This window comes from Chionomys nivalis, chromosome 12 (assembly GCF_950005125.1).
Source record: "Chionomys nivalis chromosome 12, mChiNiv1.1, whole genome shotgun sequence".
NCBI classification, from domain to species: domain Eukaryota; kingdom Metazoa; phylum Chordata; class Mammalia; order Rodentia; family Cricetidae; genus Chionomys; species Chionomys nivalis.
Genome location: NC_080097.1, coordinates 71,174,556 through 71,199,849, shown reverse-complemented (window position 1 = coordinate 71,199,849; position 25,294 = coordinate 71,174,556). Strand labels below are relative to the sequence as shown.

Sequence of the window (25,294 nt, the reverse complement as noted above, 5' to 3'; positions counted from 1 at the left end):
AGAGTTTCACCATGTTGCTCAGGCTGTATTTTTAAAATAATTTATTTTATGTGCTTTGGTGTGAAGGTGTCAGATTCCCAGGAACTGGAGTTACAGACAGTTGTGAGCTGCCATGTGGGTGCTGAGAATTGAACCTGGGTCCTCTAGAAGAACAGCCAATGCTCTTAACTGCTGAGTCATCTCTCCAGCCCTGCCCAGGCTGTTTTAAACCCCTCACCTTAAATTACTCTTCTCTTTGAGCATCTTGAGTAACTGGGATTATAGCTTCTGGCTTCCTGAGACATGCTGTCTCTGTTTCTAACCCAGGGCTTTCCACATGCTAGGCGAGTACTCTATCATATTCCTGTGACAGGTAATACTGATTTTCAACCTGGTAGAATTTAGAATTACTTAGGAGACAAGCCCCTGGGCACCCCTGGAAGAGATGCTCTCTCAGGTTAATACCCAACTTGACTGTGGTGGTGTACCTAGAGTGAATGAAAGAGAGATCCTAAATTTCCTGCTTGCTAACTGTGGTTACAATGTTGCCAACAACTGCTAGCTCTGCCACCAGGACTTCCCTGCCATGGTAAAGATACATACCCTCAAATGTGAGCCCAAACACAACTTTTCTTCTTTCAGAGTATCTTTCACAGCAACAGGACTGGTAACTGAAAACCCCTGTGGCCTGTCTTCTGGTATTTAATTCTTGTTCAATAGAAGAGAGAGCCAGGAGCCTAGTTTGAAGTTTGTTGCCTGGGATAAATAGTCTGTTTATGTTTTGAAACTCTCTGAGCTTTGTTTAGTAGGACTTTTCTGAAAAGTAATACATTCTTTATTAAACACAGCACAGACATAAACTTTTTAGATAAGAATCATCAATTTCTTTTCCACTGTTTTAGGTATCTGAATATAAAACGTTATAACCAGAGTTCCTCGTTTCTAACTTAAAACTGTATTCTTTACAGAAATATTGTATCAGAAGGATCCATAGTTAGCTTGTTGTACATTAAAATTTTTTAAAAATGTCTGTCAGCATGTATGCCTGCACTCCAGAAGAGGGCATCAGATTCCATTATAGATGGCTGTGAGCCACCATGTGGTTGCTGGGAACTGAACTCAGGACTACTGAAAGAACAATCAGTTCTCTTAATTGCTAAGCCATCTCTCAAGCCCCTAGTTTGTAGTGCTTTAACAAATCCTCTGCCCCTCCTAGACAAGGTTTCTCTGTATGGCCTTGGCTGTCCTGGGACCGTCTCTGTAGACCAGAATGGCCTAGAACTCATAGAGATCTGCCACCACTGCCCTGCCAAAATTCTTTATGACCTAAATATTATGGACTGTACTTTGTTTATAACCTCAGAGTTGATTTTTTTTTTTTTAAATTTTAAAGCCTGGGCAGTATAATACAGATCCATTCAGAACAAACAGGTCTAGTGAATAATAGTACTTGTTTGTGAAAGAGAAAGGAAAAAAAAAATCCACATTTCTTTTCTGCTTAGACCCATGTTCCCTTGTTATGGAAATAGAGAAAACATAAAACATAACAGGCTTGAATAGTGGATTTGATAACCTGGAAGTCGTTGGTTGTCTGTTTCTGTGAAGACTTCAGAAGAAAAGTCTTTTTATCTTCAGCAGTACAAATGAAAGATGCCTGTTATAGCATTTATAAAACCTATGGTTTTGTTGATAGGAAAACCACGATAAAGGAGTGAGGCTCCTGTCTGTGGTCAGCAAATGGCTGAGTTGAACATTCCTGCTTAGTGGTGGATTGCTTGCTGTGCAAGTGTGAGGACCTGATTTTTTGATCATTGTACCCAGATAATAAGCTGACTTTAGTCTCATGACCATTTATAAAGCCAGCCCTGTGGATACTGCAGATAGGAGGATCTCTGGGATACACTTGCTGCCAGACTAGCCAAAAACCTCCAGCCCCAAGTTCAGGGATAGTCTATGCCTCAAAGGAATAGGATAGAGAATAATAGAGGAAGATAGTTAGCATCCTCCCTGGCCACTTGATGTGTGTACAGGCATGCACACTCAGGCACATATGTACATTTAACAGCTCCCCACACACACCTACTAACAACAGCAACAACAAAAACTATCAGCCAGGCCTGGTGGGGAAGGCTCATAATTCTAGGTTCTTGGGAGGCTGAGACAAGAGTGCTGTAAGTTCCAGGTTTGCCTGGGCTACACAGTAGGTTTAAGGCTAGCCTAGGCAACTCAGTGAGAACCTTTCTGATAGTGAAAGGGGAAAAGTGGGCACTTGTTTAGCTTGTATGTGGATATATGTGTTTGGGGAGCGATGGGGGTCAGTATGAAAACTTATGCCCCTCTTATTTAGTACATAGCTTGGTACATTGTTGGGTTAGGCTGCTTGTTCGTTTCCCGACTGCCCTGACTTGAAATAATTACACAGAAACTATATTATTTAAATCACTGCTTGGCCAATCAATTAAAGCATATTGCTAGCTAGCTCTTATATCTTAAATTAATCCATTTCTATTATTTTATATTTTACTACGAGACTCATGGCCTACATCTGGTGGCTCACATCTTTCTCTTCTGGCTGCTACATGACTTCTCCTTGACTCCACTTTCTTTCTCCCAGCATTTGGTTTAGTTTTCCCACATTTTCTTTATTCATTAACCAATAAAAGCAACACATATACAAAAGGACTTCTTTTGGTAAATTTGGTAAAATTTTGTGAGCTTTAAAAACTTTAACACTGGACTTAGTAGTTGAATTTGAAACTGGAGAGAGTACAGCTACATGTGATTCACTGCAGAGGAGTCCCAAAGATGTTGTGGTTCAGTGTAGTGGGAGCTGCGGGCTGTGTTCCTGCCGCCCCAGCTAGCAGGTAGCCTAGCTAGCTTATGCCCCGAAATAACAACACACAAACTGTATTCTTTTAAACACTGCTTGACCCATTAGCTCTAGCTCTTACTGGCTAATTCTCATATCTCAGTCAACCCATCTCTAATAATCTGTGTAGCACCAGTCTTACCAGGAAAGATTCAGCATGTCTGACCTGGCAGCTTGCTTCATCGCGTCTGCCCTGGTGATGAGCTGCATGGCGTCTGAGCTCACTTCCTCTTCCTCCCAGCATTCTGTTCTGTTTACTCCACCCACCTATGTTCTAACCTATGAGGGCCAAGCAGTTTCTTTATTTTTTAACCAATGACCTTCCTCCATCATTTCAGTACCCGGTCAGACTGATGTCTCCAAGCCTGCCCTGGGGAGGTGTCAGAGGCAGTGGCTAATACAGTAAAAAGCCAGCTGCTTGGACATTGTTGATGTTTTGTCAGTTATGGCAGAGACATACACAGTGTTCTAGTGCTCAGAACCCCACAGATTGTACACTCCGATTTGATTGGGGGACATACAGTCAAATGAATCTTGAGGCAAATATGTTTGTATGATTATGACCAGTGTGTTGTTTCTGTGTTGCAGGTATTCTCTGAAGCCAAATGATCAGATCTTGGCTGAAGACAAGCACAAGGAATTGTAAGTTCATTAAACCTTAGTTGTACATGCTCTTTGAAATAGATGTATGTAAGCCACTTGATTTAAAAATTATACACAACCTATGGCTGTAATCATAGTGGATTAGGGTAATTTGTACTGTATAATTTGTTATATCAAATGAACCCTGGAATAATTGTTTGTGATACTCACTGAAATATGTCACACTGTATTTGATTTTCCAGATTACATGTGTGTTTGGAAATACATTATTTCTTTTTCTTTCCTTGGATAAAAAATGAAATTCGTGGTTAATTTTGTAGTTTGATTCAGGTGCTTTTTCTGGCGCTTGCTAAAGATGAAGAAACATTTTATTTCTTTTATACCTTTATACAAAAGTAAACACCTGTTTATTGTTTAGAATAAGTAAGGTGTTTCAAACACGAAGCTTGAAAGATGAACATTTTTAAATTTAGTGTATTTCTTGTAGACTTCTTTTTTTAACTTTTGAGAAATAACCATGGAATGCTGGGATAGTTTATTTGACATTTTCCTACTGGAAGGTGGTATTTTAAAGATTACCACCTGACATGGACTGTCAGCATTTTAGTTACAAATAGTCTGTTTGGGAAATTTGAAACTTACATCAGTCTTTTAAATAGAATTGTCTAAAGACAGAAGCTTTAAACATTTTATATGGTTCTATTTTGTTTTAGCTGGTCTCTTTTCTCCATTGTTCAGTAAGTAAATGCTGGTAATATTGAATATTATATAAACAGCCAACATCAATACTGTAAAAGGAAGAATTAAGGACTTGAATTCTAATATATCCTTAGGTTACACCTTATTACTTTGCATATTAATTAAGTCTCTATCACATTTATAATTATTGATTCTCCAAAGTACCTTGAAAATTTTCTTTGTATATTAGATACACTTTAATGTTAAACATTTTATGAATTAACTAGCTAGTTATTGCTATGTACCCTGACGGCTTTTGAACTCAGGGTAACCCTCTGCCTGCCAGTGCTGGAATTATAGATTACAGAAGAGAGACACAACACCCTTCATATCTAACTCAGATACATCTTGATTTACTTAATTTGGTCTTCATTTGTATACACAGCATATATGCAGTATGTACTGTTGCTGTGTAACTATGGAAATATTAAGCATAGAGTATACATTCACCCACATACTCACCTTTGGATTTCCTCATTAGGATTTCATTGTACTTTTTTTTTTCCCTTTCATATTTTTTTTTAAAATATTTTATTTATTATGTATACAGTGTTCTGTCTGTGTGTATGCCTGCAGGCCAGAAGAGGGCACCAGACCCCATTACGGATGGTTGTGAGCCACCATGTGGTTGCTGGGAATTGAACTCAGGACCTTTGGAAGAGCAGGCAATGCTCTTAACCACTGAGCCATCTCTCCAGCCCTTCACTTTCATATTTTGTCTTCATTTCATTCATTAATTTGTCTACTTATTTATTTTTGGATTTTTTTTCAAAGTAAGTTTCAGATGTTAGAATACTTCCATCTAATAGTTAAGAGGGTTTTTTTTTTTTTTTTTAAGACGTGGTTAGCCCTGTGTAACAACCCTAATTGTCCTGAAACTTGCTCTGTAGACCAGGCTGACCTCCAGCTCACAGAGATACACCTGCCTCTGTCTCTTGAGTGCTGGAATTAAAGGCATGCACTACCATCACCTGGCCTCTTCTAAAAATAAAAAATGCTAAAATTTTGAATAAGTGAAATCATAAGTGTGACTTAGATTTTTAATAAGGTCTTCTTAAATTTCCCTTCTTTGTTTCTTTTTCTTCTCCCCTGTCTCCCTCTTTTGGCATAGACTTTTACTATGTAGCCCTGACTGTCTTGGAACTCTCTTTGAGTACTACCATGCTGGCCCTAAACTCACAGAGATCCTCCTGCCTCTGCCTCTTGAGTGCCGGCATGATAGCCATGCACTACTATGCCTGATTGTCAGTTTGTTTTGAGGTAGATCCCTATTGTTGCCTGCATCATTTAATTCCCTTTTTATTATTGATTAGCATGGGTTCAGACAGGGTTTCTTTGTGTAGCCCCGGCTAGCCTGGATAGGATGACATTTTTATCCGAATAGTTTATCTGTTCTTTATTGGTTAGTATTGGCAGTTGGGTGACTTTGTCTAGTTTCTGTCATGTAGTTTTTTTGACCTCTGCCCTAACAAAAACTCCCAATTGAATATGAATAGGATCTTGTATTAAAATTCATTATCAGCTCTTCATGAAAGATGTTCATAGATAATCTCATTTTTGTCTTCAGAATTTAAATAGTCAATTCTCACTGAGAAGACAGAAATGCAAATCACTCTGGTTTGGTCATTGCACATTGTGAGCATGTTTTGGACTGCTGAATTTTAATATGTCCTATAGTTATGAATGTTTTATGTCTTTTTTTTTTTTTTTTTTTTTTTTGGTTTTTAGAGACAGGGTTTCTCTGTGGTTTTGGAACCTGTCCTGGAACTAGCTCTTGTAGACCAGGCTGGTCTCGAACTCACAGAGATCCTCCTGCCTCTGCCTCCCAAGTGCTGGGATTAAAGGTATTTTATATCTATTAGAAGGCTCAAATCCCTTTGTGCTCAAGACTAAGACTTTTAAAATATATGAGATATAGATATAAAGCAAATCTTATGGCTAAGAAGACAGCCCAGTGAGTAAAGAGCTTGCTGAGCCAGCATGAGCACCTGGGTGTGAATCCTGAGAACACACGAAGACAAGTTCCTTGTGTACTTGTAGCCCATGTTCTGGCAGTGAGATGTGAGATGCAGAGGGAAGAGTGCCCCAAAGCTTGTGGGGCAGTAGGATTGTTTTGCTCAGTGGCAAACCCAAAGAGAGACTCTGCTTAAAATAAGATGGGACATGATGGCCTGCACCTGAGGTTGTCCTCCGGCCGCCACATATTTGCTGTGGTGTATAGACACTTGCACTTAACATACATGTAAAGTACATATGTACACACATGCTTGTATACACATACATGAAAATAAAAGCCCAAAATATAATTATCTAATTGATGATGCACATGTTATTGTCATAAAACACTACTATTGATTGTTATATTCGAAATAATGAGCTCATTATGATATTGTTAAAGGAAAACCTGTGGATGCCATCATATTACTCATGTACCTGCAGTGTGCACTGATGCAATGTATACAAAAGAGCTGTCAGCATACTGATAGTTGGTATTGCTAAACATGGAGTAACTATGTTTTTTATTAAGAATAGTCTTAATTCCCAAATCTGATGAATCAGATTCCATAAACAGTCACTCTTGCTTCATGGGCACCCTCCCCAACCTCTTGCTGGAAAACCCACTTGTCACATAGGGAAAATTGCTCAGCAGTGACATCTGTTTCTCTAAGCAGAACGATTTTCCTTGTTCCTACATGCTGAATACTCTGCTTTAGGGGATAACTTTAAGCTAGGGAAATAGAATAGTTACAGTTGTGATGTGATTAATCTAAACTGTGGGGGTTCATGCTTGGCTCTGTGAATAATTCAATAATGAAATTGGTTATTAGTTTTCTATGTTTTTTTTCTTCATTGCAATCTTAGTTTTATAAATGAAATAGCCTAAAATAAGAAAAATGTCACATTATTTAATTGAAGAGTGATTTTTCTCTGCTTGCACCACTTATTGTATATGAGTACAACACGCCCATGAAAAAGTACCCCGAGGACACACTTCAGGAGAGAATGGTTTATTTTGGCTCACAGACTCAGACTTCAGTACAGGTGGCTTGGCTTCATCCCTGCGGGACTGTGGCAAGACACAGCATGGTATAAGGGTGTGGTAGAGGAAAGCTGTTCTGGGAAGCCAGCAGGAGGTTCAGAGGGAGACAGAGTATGAAGGAGGGAGGGAGAGGAGAGTGAGAAAAGACACTTGCTAGGAACGTTATATTAATTTTACGGACATACCACCTCCAACAAGGCCCCACATCTTCCTGCTTTTATCACCTCTCAGTAATGCTATTAAAGTCTTAACCCAGTAAGTAAAGTAGGGTAGTCATTGGATTGAGATAGAGTTCCTGTGATTCATTCATGATCCGAAAGTCTCATTTTTGAACATTTCATTAGGGATCAAGCCTTCACAAATGCCACAAATGCCAGGGGCCAGGAGTTGCATTTTATATCCATGCCATATTATCGTACTAGACACTATCCAAAAATTCTGTATGGTTTTTTGTATATCTATCCTATCTTAATAAAGTTACTGCAAAAGTGAAGGATACTAACTTCATTTGTTTTTCTTATTTTTGCATAGATCTGCAGTGTAGACTATAGAACCATTTTTACACAAATATATTTATTTTATAAATATATAAATTTTATATTTCTTTGAATATGAATAGTGTATTGAGATGTGATCATGAAGATTCATGTAAGGAAAGTTAATAGTTGCTAAAGTTATTACTGAAAACTTATCTGTACTACTTAATAGAGTAGATTAAAGTTGATAGCTGGTTTTGTCCCCTCTCCTTTGCTGTACTCTACAAGGCAGGGGAAATAGCTATTACAGGACTTAGATCTATTTGGTTGACTCTTTAGGGCAGATACTAAGGTAAAGCCTAATACCTCATTTTGTCATGAATATGATGAGAGTCATTTCAGTAAAAGTGACCTGTTAGAGGTTAATATACCCATTTAATGACAATGCTGAACCAGAAACTGCTCTCCTGATTCCCACTGAAATGCTGTTTGTTTGTTTGTTTGTTTGTTTGTTTTAGGGAGGGGGATTGTGGAGGATTGCATCAAAAAGCTCCCCAAACATACAGTAATTTTATTTATTTATTTATTTTTAAAGATTTTACTTTGTGTGTATGAGTATTTTACTGGCATGTATATATGTATGTGTGCCACATATGTGCAAGGTCCCTGTGGAGGCTAGACGGGGATCTCAGGTTCTCTGGACCTGGAGTTACCCATGGTTATGAGCTGCCCTGTGGGTGCTGGGAACCAAATCCCAATCCTCTGCACAAACATCAGGTGCTCTTATGTGCTGAGTCAGTTCTTCATGCCCTTAGACAGTAATTCTAGAAGATGGTTAATATTAGCTTTAGTAACTGATAAGAATGAACATAATATCTTGCTGCCTAAATTAATACCACAGGACCAATTTGTGATTTTAGAAATCACCTTAGACTTAGAACCAATACTACGTGGGTTGCAGAAAATCAACCAAGTATTGTATATGTTTGGCTTCCAAATTAAAGACTTAAAATTCTTCAAAGGTGAGGCAAAAATAAAAAGGTTTATGTCAGATTCATACAGAAATCTTTTATGCTTGTGAGATGGTAGACTCATAATTGAATTGCGCTATACTCTACACTTTGTACCTGTATTTTATGTGAAATAATACTGAGCCTCTTTTGTGTTTTTCATTTCCTTAAGTATCTGACTTAGGGTCTCATCATTGGCATCTTTGTTTGCCTTGTTCTCCTTTCTCCAGACCACACCAGACTTTTCCCATCTTAGTGTTTTTGATTGTGTGCATGTAACTTCATTGGGAAATTTAGCCTAAGGTACCAGTCTCCTTTATATGAGACATTTATTCATGTATGTTGTTTGTTTATATGCTTGTTTCCAATGGTGGGGACCAAACCTGGCCTTATGGGTACAAGCAAACACTCTTAACACTGAACTACATCCCAGCAGGCCCCAGAATTGTATTTTAAAATTGACTTTCTATGTAGTCTTAATCTTTGCTGTATTGCTTTTTAAATTAGTCTTTGAAAAGCTCCTTTAGGTGGTTGATTCTTATGAAGCTGCTACTCTGGGAATAAATACTCAACCCGTGTTAGATTCCTTTGGTCCATTCTTGCTGATTCCATCAGATGCCTTCTTTTGGGATCCCAGACTAACATCAAGTGAGGTCATTTAAGTCTTAAGCATTTTCCACAAATGATCCAATCTTTTCTTATAAATTTAATGTTGGGATCTAAGAAGCTATATCTAAAGGGATTACTAAGTGAAATAGGGGTAATAATAGCAAATCATTAATCTAAAACCGAAGTGTTGTTTGAGAGACAGCTTTTTAACGTCTGTGCAAAAGGCTCTCAGTTTCCAGATCAGCCTGGGCTACATAAACTTCTGAACCAGGAAAGGCATTATGAACATCACCATGTGCACATACCTACAAGCATACTCTTATACACTTATGTATTTTCATTGTTTTTAAGATTTATTTATTTTATGTGCATTGGTATTTTGTCTGCATGCATGTCTAAGTGAGGTATTGAATCCTCAGAACTGTAGTTATAGACAGTTTTGAGCTGCCGTGTGGGTTCTTGGAATTGAACCTGGGTCCTTTGTAAGAACAGCCAGAAACGAGTCTAAGCTAGGCCGGGAATTTATAACTAATAAGAAGTCTCTGTGTCATGATTTTGGGCGCTGGTTGGTGGCCCTAGAATAAAAAGCCTGGTACCCTATGTAATAAATTCATAAAAAATCTACTCCAGTAGAAGCAACATGTGTTAGTGGCAGTAGTGTAAAATTATTATTTCAGTAGTCTTAAAAACAATTAGGTACTTATTTTATGTGTGTGGGTGTACTGCCTGCATCTGTGTACCAAGTTCATGCCTGGTGCTTGTGGAGGCCAGAAAAGGAATTCGGAGCTGTTGAATCTGGTATTACAGATGGTTGTGAACCACTATAGGGTGCTGGGAATTGAATCTAGTTCTTTTGGAAAAGTAGCCAGTCTTCTGAACTGCTGAACCATCTTTCTCCAGCCCCATGAAATTAATGTTGTATGAGTAACTTGTATTTTTAAGTAGCGTGCTCGCTAGGATAAGAAACGAAGCACATTCTCCCTTCTCTTAGGTTTTTCTAAGAGATGTTATATTGTAGCCGTCAATATCATTATCATCAATAGCATTATTATTGAACTAATGATCATACCGTGTTTTTTTATTCACACAAAAGTAATCATTAATTAAAAAAACACAGTGCTAAGCATCTAATAAAATTCAATATATGTGTGTGTGTGTGCTAAAAATCTTACACTGACACTTCCTTGAGATTTGTGTGCATTTGCTTTATACTAAAACATGAGGTACTCATTACCCATCTCCCCATGGGAACTTCAAGTACATGGCTGTTCAGAGGCTTTGTTTTTGAGGCTTAAGCTAAGTTATGTAGACTTGTTTTTTATAGAATCAAGAGATTATGTCTTTTAAAAGGATATCTTATTAAGTAATTGAAAAACAAAACCGAACTAAACCACTGTCAGTTATAAAGGCAGTTAATGAATTTATATTTCGTGTCTTCTTGTAAATGGAATGCTACCACATGCGTACTGTGTGTGTTACTCTGAGTCAGCCAGGCATTGAGATGGACCTTTAGAGGATAATCTTAGCTCTTATCAATGCCTGGAAATCTGTAACTTCCCCAGACTGTGACTTGAAGTTTGTTTTATTATCAGTTTATTCTTTGGTGTTAGCTCCCTCTATAGAACTTCACTAATACTACAGCTTGATTTTTCAATAATAAAACAGCAATTAAGATATTATGTAGACTAGATCGGGACCTTTCCTTGAAGTTGAAGTTAATACTTAGTCAGTTTCATGTGACATTTTGACCATGGAGTCATCCCTCAAGCCCCTTTTTGCTGTTGTTGTTTCTTAATGTTTACCATTATGAAAATACTTTCCACAGAAAAGGTCCCCCAATACAACATGCAATAATGAGTTAACGTATTTTTTCTTGAAATTGTTTTGTATTAGAAACTATTTTAATAAGAAATTAAAAATATTACCTAAATATCACAAGTAATGTAAATCCTTCACTTTGGTATACTTAAATGTTGCTCTTTTTATACTTTTTTTTAGCAGAGAACAAAACTGTTTTCCCACAGCATTTGAATCAACCTTGTTTATAAGTACTTCTAACTTTAGCAACCTCTTTGTGTTGGTAATCAAGTTTACACAGTTACTGTAACTGTTCTTTTGGATTCCAGCTATTTAAAAATGAATTTTAAGATTCTCTAATCAGATTTTTTTTTCTTAAATATGTTGCTCTGGGCTTTGAATGTAGCTTAGTGATTTTGAGCTAGCCTATGCAAGGCTGTGTGTGTGTGTGTGTGTGTCTGTGTATATGTCTATATAGTGGATAAGAGCATAAACATTTTAGGTATTGAAACTCTCAGAAATCGTGGGATTTGCTGCACCCCATCAGAGAGATTCCTCCTGCAGTAGATGGGACTTAACACAGAGATCCACAACTGGACAGCACACAGAGAGGGAGAGACCTGGGAACACTTAGCAGTAAATGGGTCGTTTACCAAACCCCTCCCCTCATGGATCAGGAATTTGTGCTGAAGAGAAGATGGGAAGACAGTACGAACCAGAGGTGGTGGATGGCAACAGCACACACAAACTCAAGACACTGGCAGTGCGCACAGGGTCTGTGCAGGTCCCAGCCAGCAGGGTGCAGCCTGAGAGGGAAGTAGTCAGGGGCTCTCACTGCTAATCAAGAAGCTCTCTATAGTTGATACCCACCATCTAGTGAAGGGTGAGTCAGTTCTCCAATGGAGTGGATATATCAACCACACTACAGGGCAGGCCCCATGCCCAGGAATTGTTGATCAACCAAAAATAAACTGAGTAGTATTTTTGTGGACTTTTTGTTTCACTTCATTTTGTTTTGTTTTGGCACTTTTTTTTTTTTTTTTTTTAAGGGAAAATTTGATGGGTTGGGAGGTAATAGTGGAAAAGATTTGGGAGAAATTGGTGGAGGGGAAACATGATCAAAATATATTGTGCAAAAAATGTTTTTCAATTTAAAAATTAAAAAAAAGATTTTTGTACTACTCTTAGGAAACTTTTGCTCACAATTAATTCATATGTGGGAGCCCACAGTGACTGTTTCCATCTTAAGGCCAGAGAGTTCAAGCTTGTCAAGGCCAAATAACAGGGTGTTTGACCAAAGGCATGACTACTAGATGTCTTGCCTCTAAAGAGCAAATAACAGGATGTTTGACTAAGGGCATGCTGTAATGGTTTAGATAAAATGGCTCAGTTTTCTGAGGGGCGGCAGAAGCCACGATGGGCAGACAGGTCCCACCACCCGAGGCCTCTGTGGGTCCCTGGCTGGTGAGAAATCTTGGTGGGGCAGCGGGGCAGCCCGTCCCACAAGGAGCCTCAGCTGGTGGGAGAGGATTTGGGTATAATTTATTCAATAAAAGGGAAGGAGTGAGAGAGAGATGTTGTTCCCAGATAGCAAACCCCAGGGAGACCACCAAAACCCAGAGAGACTGTATTGCAATAAGCAAGGTTTTATTTGTAAGCATAATACGAGCTAGCTTCAGAACTCATCTTCACATCCGGTCGCAGCGAGGTAGAGAGGAGTTTGAGCTCCTCTGTGGGGTTAGCTTTTAAAGGCAGAAGAAACACAAGTAGCCCTTCAGGGTGGTTAGGGGGGTGTGGCACGGGTGCAACTTTTTTTTTTGCTCTTTTCCATCATGCTATATCAGCTTGTTCTTTTTTTTTTTTTAGAGCACAAGGTTACTCTGCTGCCTTTATTACCAGGTGCCTGAGTGTCCTTGTGCTTTGGAATTTCTCGGGTTGGAGGGGGGAAGGAAAGTACTATCTTTCTGGGAATGTGAAGCTAGTCTGTTTTTAATTGTAAAGCAGTTTGCTAGGAATTTCTCCTCCCTTTGAGAATAAGGGGTGAGGGTTTCACAAGAGAGACAGAAACAGAGAGGGAAAGGGAGAGAGAGGAGAGGGGTGAGAGGAAAAGAAGCCTCAGCTACCTCTTCCAAAGAGAGAAGGGGCAGAGAGATGTAATGGTAAAAACAAAATGGTGCTGATAGCGGGCAGCTGGCCACAAGGGGCAGCGGGTCCCAGGCAGGGAGTGCAGTGGCAGGTAAGAGACTTTGGTGGGTCAGCAGGTCCCACGAGGAGCTAGATGGGATAGAGTCACACCATACAGAGAAAGTGGGTATTTATTTAGTGGGTTATAGAGGGGAAAGGAAAAGGGGGGAAGAAGAGAAGGAAAAGCGAAGCTACCTCTTTGGGAGAGAGAGGGAAAAGAGAGAGAGAGAGAGCTTGGGCTAGAAGCAGAAGGAAGATCCACTTACCTTGGCGGACAGGGAAGGGAGTGGGTAGGGCTTGTTTCTTAAAGGGACAGGACAGACCATTATATTCCCATCTCTCTTTCTCTCTCTGTCTCTGTCTGTCTGTCTGTCTGTCTGTCTGTCTGTCTCTCTCTTTTTAATAATAAAAAGGTTAGGCAAAACGGTTAAAGGAATTGGGAAAGCAGATTTTTGTTGGAGGGAGTGAGCTGCTTCTTGGTTTCTGTCTACAAGGCTAGCTTAGATATGAAATAATCACACAGAAACTGTAGTAATTAAATCACTGCTCGGCCCATTAGCTCTAGCTTCTTATTGGCTAACTCTTACATGTAAATTTAACCCACTTCTATTAATCTTTGTATCACCACATGGCTGTGGCTTAATGGCTAAACCTTTCTCCCAGCATACAGCCTAGCTTTCCCCGCCTAGTTCTGTTCTCCCTGCCATAGGCTCAAAACAGTTCTTTATTCATTCACCAATAAAAGCAGCACACAGACAGAAGGACCTCCCACACCATTTCCCCTTTTCTGTTTAAACAAAAAGGAAGGCTTTAACATTGTAAATTACATATAACAAAACATGACTGGAAAGGACTCATCAGGTACCATCTAGAGTTTTCTCAAGTCTCAATCTTGATTGACTAGCTAATATTTTTCAAAGCAAAGAGCAGAGACGTTCATACTGTGGTTCTTTGATCACTAGAATTAGTACCATCTAGAATGTGTTAGAATGGTAGCCATCACTCAGCCTACTCCTGTTCTGACACAGAGGCTGGGACCCAGAAATCTGTTTTAAGAACCCCTGCAGATGATTTTAGTGCTTGCTAAGATTTGAGATCTTTTGGTGACAAAATAACACATTAAGATGATAACCATATAATCCCTCCATCCACCCCAAAGGTAAATCTGAAAAACTAAAACTGAAGTATGTTAGTCAACCTTCTCAGTAAGACACTATCTATACTCAGTTTACAAGACTAAAAGACTTTGCCTACTTCAGCAAGGAGACCCCTTTGAGACTAGAACTTCAATATCGTTTTGCATTTTGTGTAATGTTTACATGTTTACAGAGGACCAGATATTAGATTAAAGATAGAAACTACATTTCATACTGTGAACTCCAGGCGCTTAAGGATTTGTAATTAAATTACTTTATTTGGTGATAAATTGAGTCTGGTGGAAATTACTGAGCTATTCATGTACACCATGTTGGATATAACAGTGCATGGACTAAGCTGGGCGGTGGTGGCGCACGCCTTTAATCCCAGCACTTGGGAGGCAGAGGTAGGCGGATCTCTGTGAGTTTGAGACCAGCCTGGTCTACAAGAGCTAGTTCCAGGACAGGCTCCAAAACCACAGAGAAACCCTGTCTCGAAAAACCAAAAAAAAAAAAAAACAGTGCATGGACTAGAGGAATCTGGGTCTCTCCTTTCATAGACTGGCATGTTCTTTCTGCCCCTGGGTTTGCTTGACCTAAATACACCTTATTTTTCTTGTTAGCCTCTGAAAGCCTTGTTTGACCAGAATATAAAAGAGATAATTTAGGACTGGAGAGATGACTCAGTGGTTAGGAACACTGACTGCTCTTATGGAAGTTCTAGGTACAGTTCCCAAAAACCACATGGCAGCTTACAACTGTCTGTACCTGTACTTCAATGGGATCCAATTGCTATTTCTGATGTGCCTACATATGTTGACTGAAGTATCTGTCCCGCCTGATTGCACAGCCATTCAGCTCTGAAGAAACACACAGAGGTCTACATTAATTATAAACCGATAGGCCCATTAGCTCAGGCTTCTTATTAACTAATTCTTATACCTTACATTTGCCCATAATTTTTGTGTGTGTTAGCCACGTGGCTTGGTACCTTTTTCGACAAGGCAGTCACAACTTGCTTGCTTTGTGTCTGGCTTCCTCTGTGGCTGGGTGACCACTGCAGACTGAAACTTCCCTCTTTTCAGAATTCTCATTGCCCTGCCTCTACTTCCTGCCTGGTTGCCCCATCTATATTTCCTGCCTGGCTTCTGGCCAATCAGCGTTTATTTAAAATACAAGTGACAGCGTTCAGACCATTGTCCCACAGCATACATACGTGTAAACAAAGCACTAATATACATAAAATAAAAATTCTTCTCTAAAATGCTTATTTTCAAATAAGGATAGAGAACAAAAATCAATTCTGCTCACCAATCTTAAGAAATAAAATTTTATAAATCTCTAAATAGCATGGAGTATTACTTTACAGTATTAAAACCTATTTTGTTGTTGTTTGAGACAAAGTTTCACTACATAGCTGTCACTGCCTGGAACTTGCTGTATAGACCAGGCTGGACTCAAACTTCTAGAGTGCGTGGATTAAAGCATGTACCACAAGACCCAGCCCTAAAAACAATTTAAATGGCTTCCTACCCATGTGTTTCAACAGGTTTTTGACATACATGCAATACACACACACACACATACATCTATAAGGTTTCATATGAATATATCCACTGTGTACTAATTTTCCTAGTGAAGTTTACTCTTAATTTGCTCCATTGTCATTCTTATAATTTTGCTTAAAACAAACTTTCCTCGTGTTTCTTTCTTTGGTTCTGTGACATCTGAGTTAATATTTGACTTTATGTATGTATGCACGTGTGCTGTGATTTTTGGAGATTCATTTAGATCCTATAGCAACTGACTGATATAGTCACTTGTGTATGTCAAAGGCATATCATTGGAAGGGCCTCATTGGAGAATGATTTAATTCTAATTAGTCTTCCTTGTTGTGGCTCCAAAAGTCAGCACCTATAGGTCTTAATTTTCTCAGATAGGATTTCACAGTACCATACCAGCAATGGGCAAGTCTTGGCTACCAGCATACCTGTGGGCACAGGGAGGAAATGCCAATGAGCTAGGAGTTTATTTAAATTTTTTTAAAATCAGAGTAGACTTCCTCCTCCCCTCCCCTCTCCTTTCCCTTCTCCACCCCTCTCCCCTCCCTTCTACACCCCTCTCCCCTCCCTTCCCCTCCCCTTCCTTCCTTCCTTCCTTCCTTCCTTCCTTCCTTCCTTCCTTCCTTCCTTCCTTCCTTTCTTTCTCTTTTGATTCTTCCAATAAATCAATTTGGTTTTTACTTGTGTCCTCTCTCAGGTTCATTGAGCAGGTGCCTTCCATTCTTTTCTTGTAAGTTTTGGTCTTAGATTTGCTCTAATGTGCTTATTTAATTATCATTGTTTGTTTTGTTTTAAAGTTTCAACTTACTAATGACATGTTTTTTGCAAAAATAATGTACTCTTAAATTTATTAACATTTTAGTACAAGGAACAGATTTGGAATTTATTTTAATCTTTTGTGTTAAGGTAAAAGTCAGGGATCAGGATTTTTTTAAAAACAAAAAATACATTTTTATGTAAATTGATATGTTTAATTCTTTCACAGGGAAAAAGGGAAAAATTAAAGATAAAATAAAATTGCATTATCTGAAAGGTTCTCAGTAGAAAATAAAACATTCAGTGCCTTATCTAGGCATATTTTATATATAACACAATATGTAAGCATATTTATAATTTATATTTATTTAAATATATTTATGTAAAACTTAAACCAAAAAAGTAATAGATACTTCTGTCTTTTTTGATAAAGATTGCTCATATTTCATTCTTTTCATAGATTGTACAAATTTTAAGTTTTGTATTAAAATTGCTATTTATTTTTTTTATTTATTTTTTTTTTGATTATCTTTCAAAGTAATGAAATTGCTATTTAAAATTTATTGAAGAGCACAGGCTACGTTCTGTGGTGATTTTAGTTTTATGGCATTATAATAGTGGTTAACTTCTTAGCAGTTAAAACAGTGCCATAATCTTGATTTAGTTGTCAAGTATAGTTCTTCTTGCTAACTTGATTTCATTATTCATTTGTAATATTTTATTATTTCCTCTTGTTGCACAGTTTTGTTTTTTTTTTTAAGAAATACTTACAAAGTCAACATGAAAAACAAAAGTGATAGCCACCAGATGGTGCTCTTTACCTGTTTTACCTATGACATGATTAATAATTGTATAATTTTAAAGTGTGGAAGACCTAGAATTTGAACATACTATTGGGGAGCATAGATGAATTCTGCAGAAGGAAGTATTCAAATACCATAAGTTTGAATTCATTTCTGTGTCAAAACCGTAATTAACATGTTAGAGAATCTTTGTTCAAGACAATGCTTCTGATAGTTTGTTTTGACAGTGGAAGCAAACTTAAGCAGGCTGAGCGTGTGTGTGTGTGTTTGTGTGTGTGTGTACATGTACATGTGTGTACACAGACCTCTATGGTCTCACTGGGAAGCCCAGGTTAATCGTAGACTCTTTTATCTTCTTGCCTCCTGCTCTCAAGTGCTGGCCTTATGGATGGCTACTCCCCAGAGAAATTATTTTTCAGGTATCTGCAATTAAACTGAAGGTCACTAGACTCTAGCACTGAGCTCTACCCCTGACCTGAAAAACAACTTCCTCCTTTCCGTTTTTTTAAAAGAAATTTTTATGTGTATGTTGTTTTCTTTATATATGTCTGTACCACATACTTGCGTGGTGCCTATAGAGACCAGAAAAGGGCACTAGAGTTATGGATGGCTCTTGTTGTGTTATAGATCCTCTGGCGCTAGAGTTATAGATGGTTGTTGTTGTGTGGGTGCCGGTGGAATAAAACCTGTGTCCTCTGCAAGAGCAGCCAAAGCTCTCAGCCACTGAGCCGTCTCTCCTGTTGGTCCTGCTACTCCTTCTTGGTTTTGTTCTTTTATTCTTACTTTTTTATTTATTTTGATACAGGGTTGCATGTAGGCCAGGCTGGTTTTGAACTTGCTCTATAGCTGAAGATGATCTTAGACTCATGATCCTCCTACCTCTACATTCCAAATGCTGAGATTACTGGTATTGACCACCATACTCAGCTAGAGAAACTTCCCTTGATATGTTTCAAGTTAGACGTATTTTGTGTGTATATATATTGGCATGTGTACCACAGCAGGTATGTGGATGTCAGATGCAGCCTGTAGAAGTTGTTGGTTCTTTCCTTCAGTTATATGGGTCCCAGGGATCATTTCAGGCATGGTAGCAAGTGTCTCTACCTGCTGAGCCATGTTGTTCACCCATGGAGAAACTTCTAAATCTAATAATATTAAGTCAAAATAGTTTAGTTCAGCACAAAATCCTATTATTGCAACTTCTATGCTTAAAATGAAATTATTTACCAAAACTTACGTTTCAAATTTTCTTTGTATTTTCAAATATTACTGCCCAACTTGAGTTACTGTTATTTACTGATGTGAGATTTCCCTATGTATGCTGTGAATACCATTGGTTAATAAAGAAACTGTCTTAGGCCTATGATAGGGCAGAGTAGAGCTAGGCAGGGGAAACTAAACTGAATGCTGGGAGAAAGGAGGTGGAGTCAGAGAAGGCATGTAGCCCCGTTGGAGACAAATGCTGGAACTTTACCTGGTAAGCCACAGCCACGTGGCGATACACAGATTAATGGAGATGGGTTAAATTCAGATGTATGAGTTGGCCAGAAATACGCTTAAGCTGTTGGTCAACCAGTATTGCAAATAATATGGTTTCTGAGCAATTATTTTGGGGCTGAGCAGCCGGGAACAAGCAAGTGGCCTCCTACAACAATTTACAAGTTAAAGGAAACTATTTCATGTATTTTTGATTATTTCCTAAAGGAGAGAAAATTAACATTTTTGTTTGAATCTCTGTATCTGTGTGTCTGTCTATCTATATACAGGTTCTCACTATATAGCCCAGGATGGCTTGGTCTTTGTAGTGGCCCTCATTTCTCCATTCCAAGTGTGGGCTATCATGTCTGATTAGAAAATTAGGCTTGATCACCAGTGAGTCCCTTAATTTTATAAAGAAGAAAGATAACTTTTGTAAATGCACTTATATGTTAGGGACACAGTAGCTATGTAGTGTAATAATTATGAAGATGCACCAGTTGAATGACCATTATAGTCACAATCGCTCCCTGAGGAAATACTCTTCGCATTGAACTTAGATAGCCTGGCCATAGGAGATGGTTTTAGGATTTAAACCAGGCGTGGTGGTACTGTCTGTAAGCCTTGTGCTTGGGAGGGTAAATCAGGTGGGTTGGGTCCAGGGGACCGGTGGAGAAAGAGGGAATGAGGAAACGAAAATACACTTTTAACATTTTACAATTGTTGTGTATGTGTGTGCACCTACAGTGTGAACACAAGTGCAGAGGACAGAGAGAACATCTAGTGTTTTCTATCACTCCCTGTGTTATTCCCATAGTGCATGTTCCTCATTGAACCTGGAACTACACTGACAGCTAGGAACCTCCTGGGATTACAGATCTAGGCACAGTTACTCCTGGCCATTTACATAGGTGCTGGGGATTAAAACTCAGGTTTTCTCTTGCTTGTGCAGCAAGCACTGTTGGCTAGCAAACCATCTTCCCAGTCCTGCTTTTTTTTTTTTTTTTTTTTTTTTTTTTGAGACAGGGTTTCTCTGTATAACAGCTCTGGTTGCCCTGGAACTCACTTTGTAGATGAGACTGACCTCGATCTCACAGCAACCCGCCTGTCTCTGCTTCTCAAGTGCTGGTATTAAAGGTGTGCACCACCACCGACCGCCCAGCTCTGTTTTAAACATTTTAATGCCCATATCATTGTATATTTGTGTTTGGACGTGATTGTAAAAGATAAATGTGGGTCCCATTGGAAGTATTTACCAGGACCATTGTTATGTGTCAGCTACTTTATTAGGATGTATGAAATCAGTCAATAAACTGCATTGTGTTCCTTATCTGTTCTGAGTAGTGGTGACAACGATGACATGACTGTGGTCTTTACCTATGCCACTGAGGTGAGGAGCCACTGCACTGCTTCAGTGTTTACTGTGCTGCCCTTTTGTCATCGTTTTGGTTGTTTTGGTTGTCATACGTCTCTCCTAGAAGAATGTAAACTTCATGCTGTTTCCCTCGTCAACAGCATGTTGTGCATACAGTGGAAGACTTGCATATCTAATTATTGTTAGACTCTGACTGAATAATTATGGCATGACAAGCTGGTCAAAAGGAAATTATTTAACTTTTCCCTTTAGTTGAGATTTACATAATGATGATGAGTATCCTGTACTTTTAAATCTACTTTTCTGAAATCTATTAATATTATTATTTGTAGTGCTTGGGCCTTGTGAGGGCCAGTCAAGTACTCTAGCCCTTCTCCCATAATGCTTTATTTAGATGGCTTACAAGTATTATCTCACTGGAATTTTTGGAATGAAAGTAATGCTAATATATCCACTTTGTCAGAGATTTTAAGTGTTGACCAAGTTAATGATTGTTAGAAATGTTGGTAAATCAAGAATTTATGACTAGTTGGTCTGTATGTCCTTTACAATTCTATTGGTATATGTTTGGGTAGGTGGTTAAAAATAACTTTTTTCTATGAATTTAAAAGGCAATTGGTTTAGCTAATTTTTGCTGGTCAATAAAGCTTCTATTTTCTTCTATTTTCTTGTTTTGAATTTTGTTTTCATTATCCTGAAGAAGTATACTTCTTGTTTATACTTTTGACTATTTGAAGAGATAGAAATTGCTAGTAGAGAATTGGGAGAGAAGGCTAAACACGATTAAGTATTTTGTGCCTTTTAACGATTTATTTATTTCAAGTATATGAGTGTTTTGTTTGCATGTGTACCACTTGTGTGCCTGGTACCCATAGAGGTCAGAAGAGAGAGAGCATCAGCTTGCCTGGAACTGTAGTTATAGACAGTTGTGAGCCACCATGTTGTGCTGGGAATTGAACCCAGGTTCATAAGAGACCGTTTTCAGCCCATAGTTTGTGGTCTTTATTACTGCTCTTTTCATGTCTTCCAATAAAGTGAACGATTCCATAAACAATATTTGTGCGAATTCTTTTTCATTTGTTGTAACGGCGTAAACGAATGCAGACAGATTGTAAAAATATATACAGTTTTAATGAAGAAATAGACTTACAGAACCACCGTAAACATTAGCCTGAGGCGAACACGCCCCCTAAGGGGCGGGACTTATCCCTACATCTCCCCCTTTTGTCTAAATAAGACAGAACTAAACCAAATACAACTATATACAATAATCATAATAAATATAACAAACAATATTGAGAACAAAAGTTTTGCTAAACATTCTATCTCAAGGAGTCTAAATAATGTAGAGAGTAACTACAATTATATAATCTTCAACACCATCAAAGATCTGAGAAGGGAATAAATATTACTTAACAAACGAGATATATCCAAAATATGCAACAATTGACAGAGACAACTGACTACGTGAGCAATTACCCAAAGTCTCGTTTGCAATGTTGAGTCAACCAACTTTGGCTAAGGCCTAACATAACTGACATACCATTATTAAAGGCAAGGAACTTTTCAAAACTATCTTACCCTGTCTTGGCAGGATATGACAGTCCTGTTTTATCCATTGATGCACGCTCTGTATCTCTGTCAGTGGTTGAGGTATGGGCATTTCTTTGCCCAAAGGCCAGTTCTGCCAAAAAGAAAGGCTCCAGGTGGAGAGTCTTTGGTGCTCAACATTCTCTTGGGAATAGAGCGGTGTTGCCAGGAGCAATTGTGTCTCACTGTCACGAAACTCTGAGTTAGATTAAAGGCCATTTTCTACAGCTCTTTGAAGAGGTTGAAGATTATCTATCTATACTGAGTATAATCTCTATATATCTAAAGAACCTGATTAGTCTAATTATAAATGACAAACTTTTTTTTTTTTTTTTTTTTTGGTTTTTCGAGACAGGGTTTCTCTGTGGTTTTTTGGAGCCTGTCCTGGAACTAGCTCTTGTAGACCAGGCTGGTCTCGAACTCACAGAGATCCGCCTGCCTCTGCCTCCCAAGTGCTGGGATTAAAGGCGTGCGCCACCACCGCCCGGCTCAATGACAAACTTTAGATGACTATTAATCTATATAATTCTCAATATCTATCTAATTTAAAGACTACGACAATAAACAACTGTGTAACAAATGAGGATAATGACCTCCAAATATAAACACTGTACAAATATACATTGCAATATGGTAAATATATATCAATACACAAACATTATATAAGTATCTTAATCAGAGGTAGAAATGTACACTGCAATATGGTAAATATATACTATCTATATATCAATACAATATATGTCAATACATAAAAAATGTTTAAAACAGAGGTAGAAACATGCATGCATACAATAGTCAATGTAATTTAACTTTGTATCAATATACAAGAATCGATACCAATATATTTGTCTAAAAACAGTAACTCACAATTATAAATCTATTATCCCATTATTCCCTCTTCTTCTTTTTTTTTTTCCAAAATGATCCCTGAGCTTATAAAATTCCTCCCCAATCTCCCAACCCCTAAATGATGTCCCTAAACCCAGGGGCAAACTTTACTGGGAGAGGGGACATCGTCCTCTAGAATTACTTCCAGCTGTCATGGGGGCAACGTTCTTTCTGGGGGATCCTGTGAAAATAAAATGATGGTTAAATTTCAAGATCGATGTCTTTTAAAATTACAAATAGTCTCTGAGTATTTTGTGGAGGTCTGGCCAGAATGTTGTACAAGATGTGCACCATTTCGGCTAACCAAGTTGGGATCGTCTTGTGCAGCTGGTACCCAAAACAGGTCTTGTAGTAGCGCTATCAGTATCATGACGTCATATCATCCAGGTAGAGTTGTTGTTGTGGGGCCCCATCTTCTTCCTGGAAACTTCAAATGTCACTTCAGGAAAAACTCATTGTTCATTGTGAAAAAATTAATCATATAGACATATATAGACATACATATATATATTCAATGAAAGGCATGATAGATATATTCAATGAAAAGTATGATAGATATGAAGAAAAGCAAAGATGTTTTCTAAACTCATATTTCTTTCTGTCCCATATCAAAAACTCCAGAAACTCTGGGTTTTTCTCTTACTAACAGGCTTGGAATTGGAGAGGGACTGAGCCAGAGTCCAACTTCAAAACCAGCTCTACATATTTATAAAGAAATGTTTAATAAGACATATATATATATATACATAAAATTAATACTTACAAAATGTGTCCATTCATCAGTAATTAAATATTCAGGTTCCCTTAATTTCTTTGAAGATGAGTATTTTCCTGTGGAGATAAGAACCCTGCCCCCAACCTATCTGTATTTCTTACCATCAGTATGCTCGCCATCCTTGTGAATGAATTATTATTTATCTTTTCCAAGTGGCTTCTCGTCTTCAAACCGAACCTTTATTAATTTTGACGGTATCCACAATTTTTCCTCACCTGTGGAGATAAGAGCAAAACCCCTTCCCAACGCAGCACATCTCCTGGCTTCCATTGTGAGGTCAGCACATCCTTGAAATAAACTGGTTGATTTAGTTCAGTAGACTTTTCCATTATCCAATGTCTTTCTGCAGCCGTTGTTCCCTTCTCATTAGCGTTGAGAAAATTCAAGGTTAACAGAGCATTATGTAACCTATTTCTGGGGATGTTTTCCACCCCTTTCTGTTTGTTCAACATATCCTTTATAGTTCGATTTGATCTTTCTATGACTGCTTGACCAGTAGGATTTTATGGTATACCTGTAACATGCTTGATATGGTAATAATCAAAAAACGGTTTCATTTTCCTAGAGACATAAGCAGGACCATTATTCGTCTTTATTTGTGTAGGTATACCCATGATAGCCATGACTTCTAATAAATGAGTGATTACTGAATCAGCTTTTTCTGAACTTAAAGCAGTTGCCCACTGAAAGCCTGAATAAGTGTCAATGGTGTGATGAACATATTTTATTTCGCCAAATTCTGCAAAGTGGAACACATCCATCTGCCAGATTTCATTCCTTTGCGTGCCCTTTGGATTAGCCCCTGCAGGCAGTGGTGTTTGGTTATAGAAAGAGCAAGTAGGGCATTTCTTTACAATCTCCTTAGCTTGTTGCCATGTAATAGAAAACTCTTTCTTCAAACCTTTGCTATTAACATGATGTTTTTTATGAAATTCAGAGGCTTGTAGCACACTACCAATCAATAATTGATCAATTTCTGCATTCCCTTGTGCTAGAGGACCTGGCAGATCCATATGGGATCGGATGTGTGTTATGTACATAGCCTGTTCCTGATCAAATCTTGAACCTGGAGAAACAATGAGGTTATTTCTGTATCATCAGGTATAAATTCAGCAGTTTCAATATGTAAAATAACTCTTTCTGCGTATTGTGAATCAGTAACTATATTAATAGGTTCTTTAAAATCCCTTAGCACCATAAGAATGGCATATAATTCCGCCTTCTGGACAGAATCATAAGGACTTTGTTCCACCTTACCCAAGTCTTCTGATTTGTAACCTGCCTTCCCTGATTCATTGGCATCAGTATAGAATGTACGGGCTCCAGTTATTGGAGCATCACGGACGATTCGAAGAAGAATCCAAGAAGTTCTCTTTATGAAGTTAAGCCTCTTGCTTTTTGGATAGTTGTTATTAATGTCTCCCAAAAAATTAGCACAAGCTCTTTGCCATGGTTCATTATCTTCCCATAATTTCTTTAGTTCATCAGCAGTGAAAGGCACTATAATTTCTGCTGGGTCTATGCCTGCTAGTTGACGAAGTCTCAACTTGCCTTTTATAATTAACTCAGAGACTTTTTCCACATAAGTTTTCAGTTTCTTACTTGGTTTATGTGGTAAAAAGATCCAT

At 38.2% G+C, this 25,294-nt stretch overlaps 1 protein-coding gene across 3 annotated transcripts in view; it reads left to right on the top strand.

Annotated features, from left to right (window-relative positions):
• Adk (adenosine kinase) overlaps positions 1–25,294 on the top strand; it is a 390,903-nt gene that overhangs the window by 57,453 nt on the left and 308,156 nt on the right. For all 3 annotated transcript variants that reach the window (XM_057786610.1, XM_057786612.1, XM_057786611.1), the window contains one exon: positions 3,437–3,490. In XM_057786610.1, the coding sequence (XP_057642593.1) occupies positions 3,437–3,490 (54 nt within the window). The remainder of the gene's footprint in view (positions 1–3,436; positions 3,491–25,294) is intronic.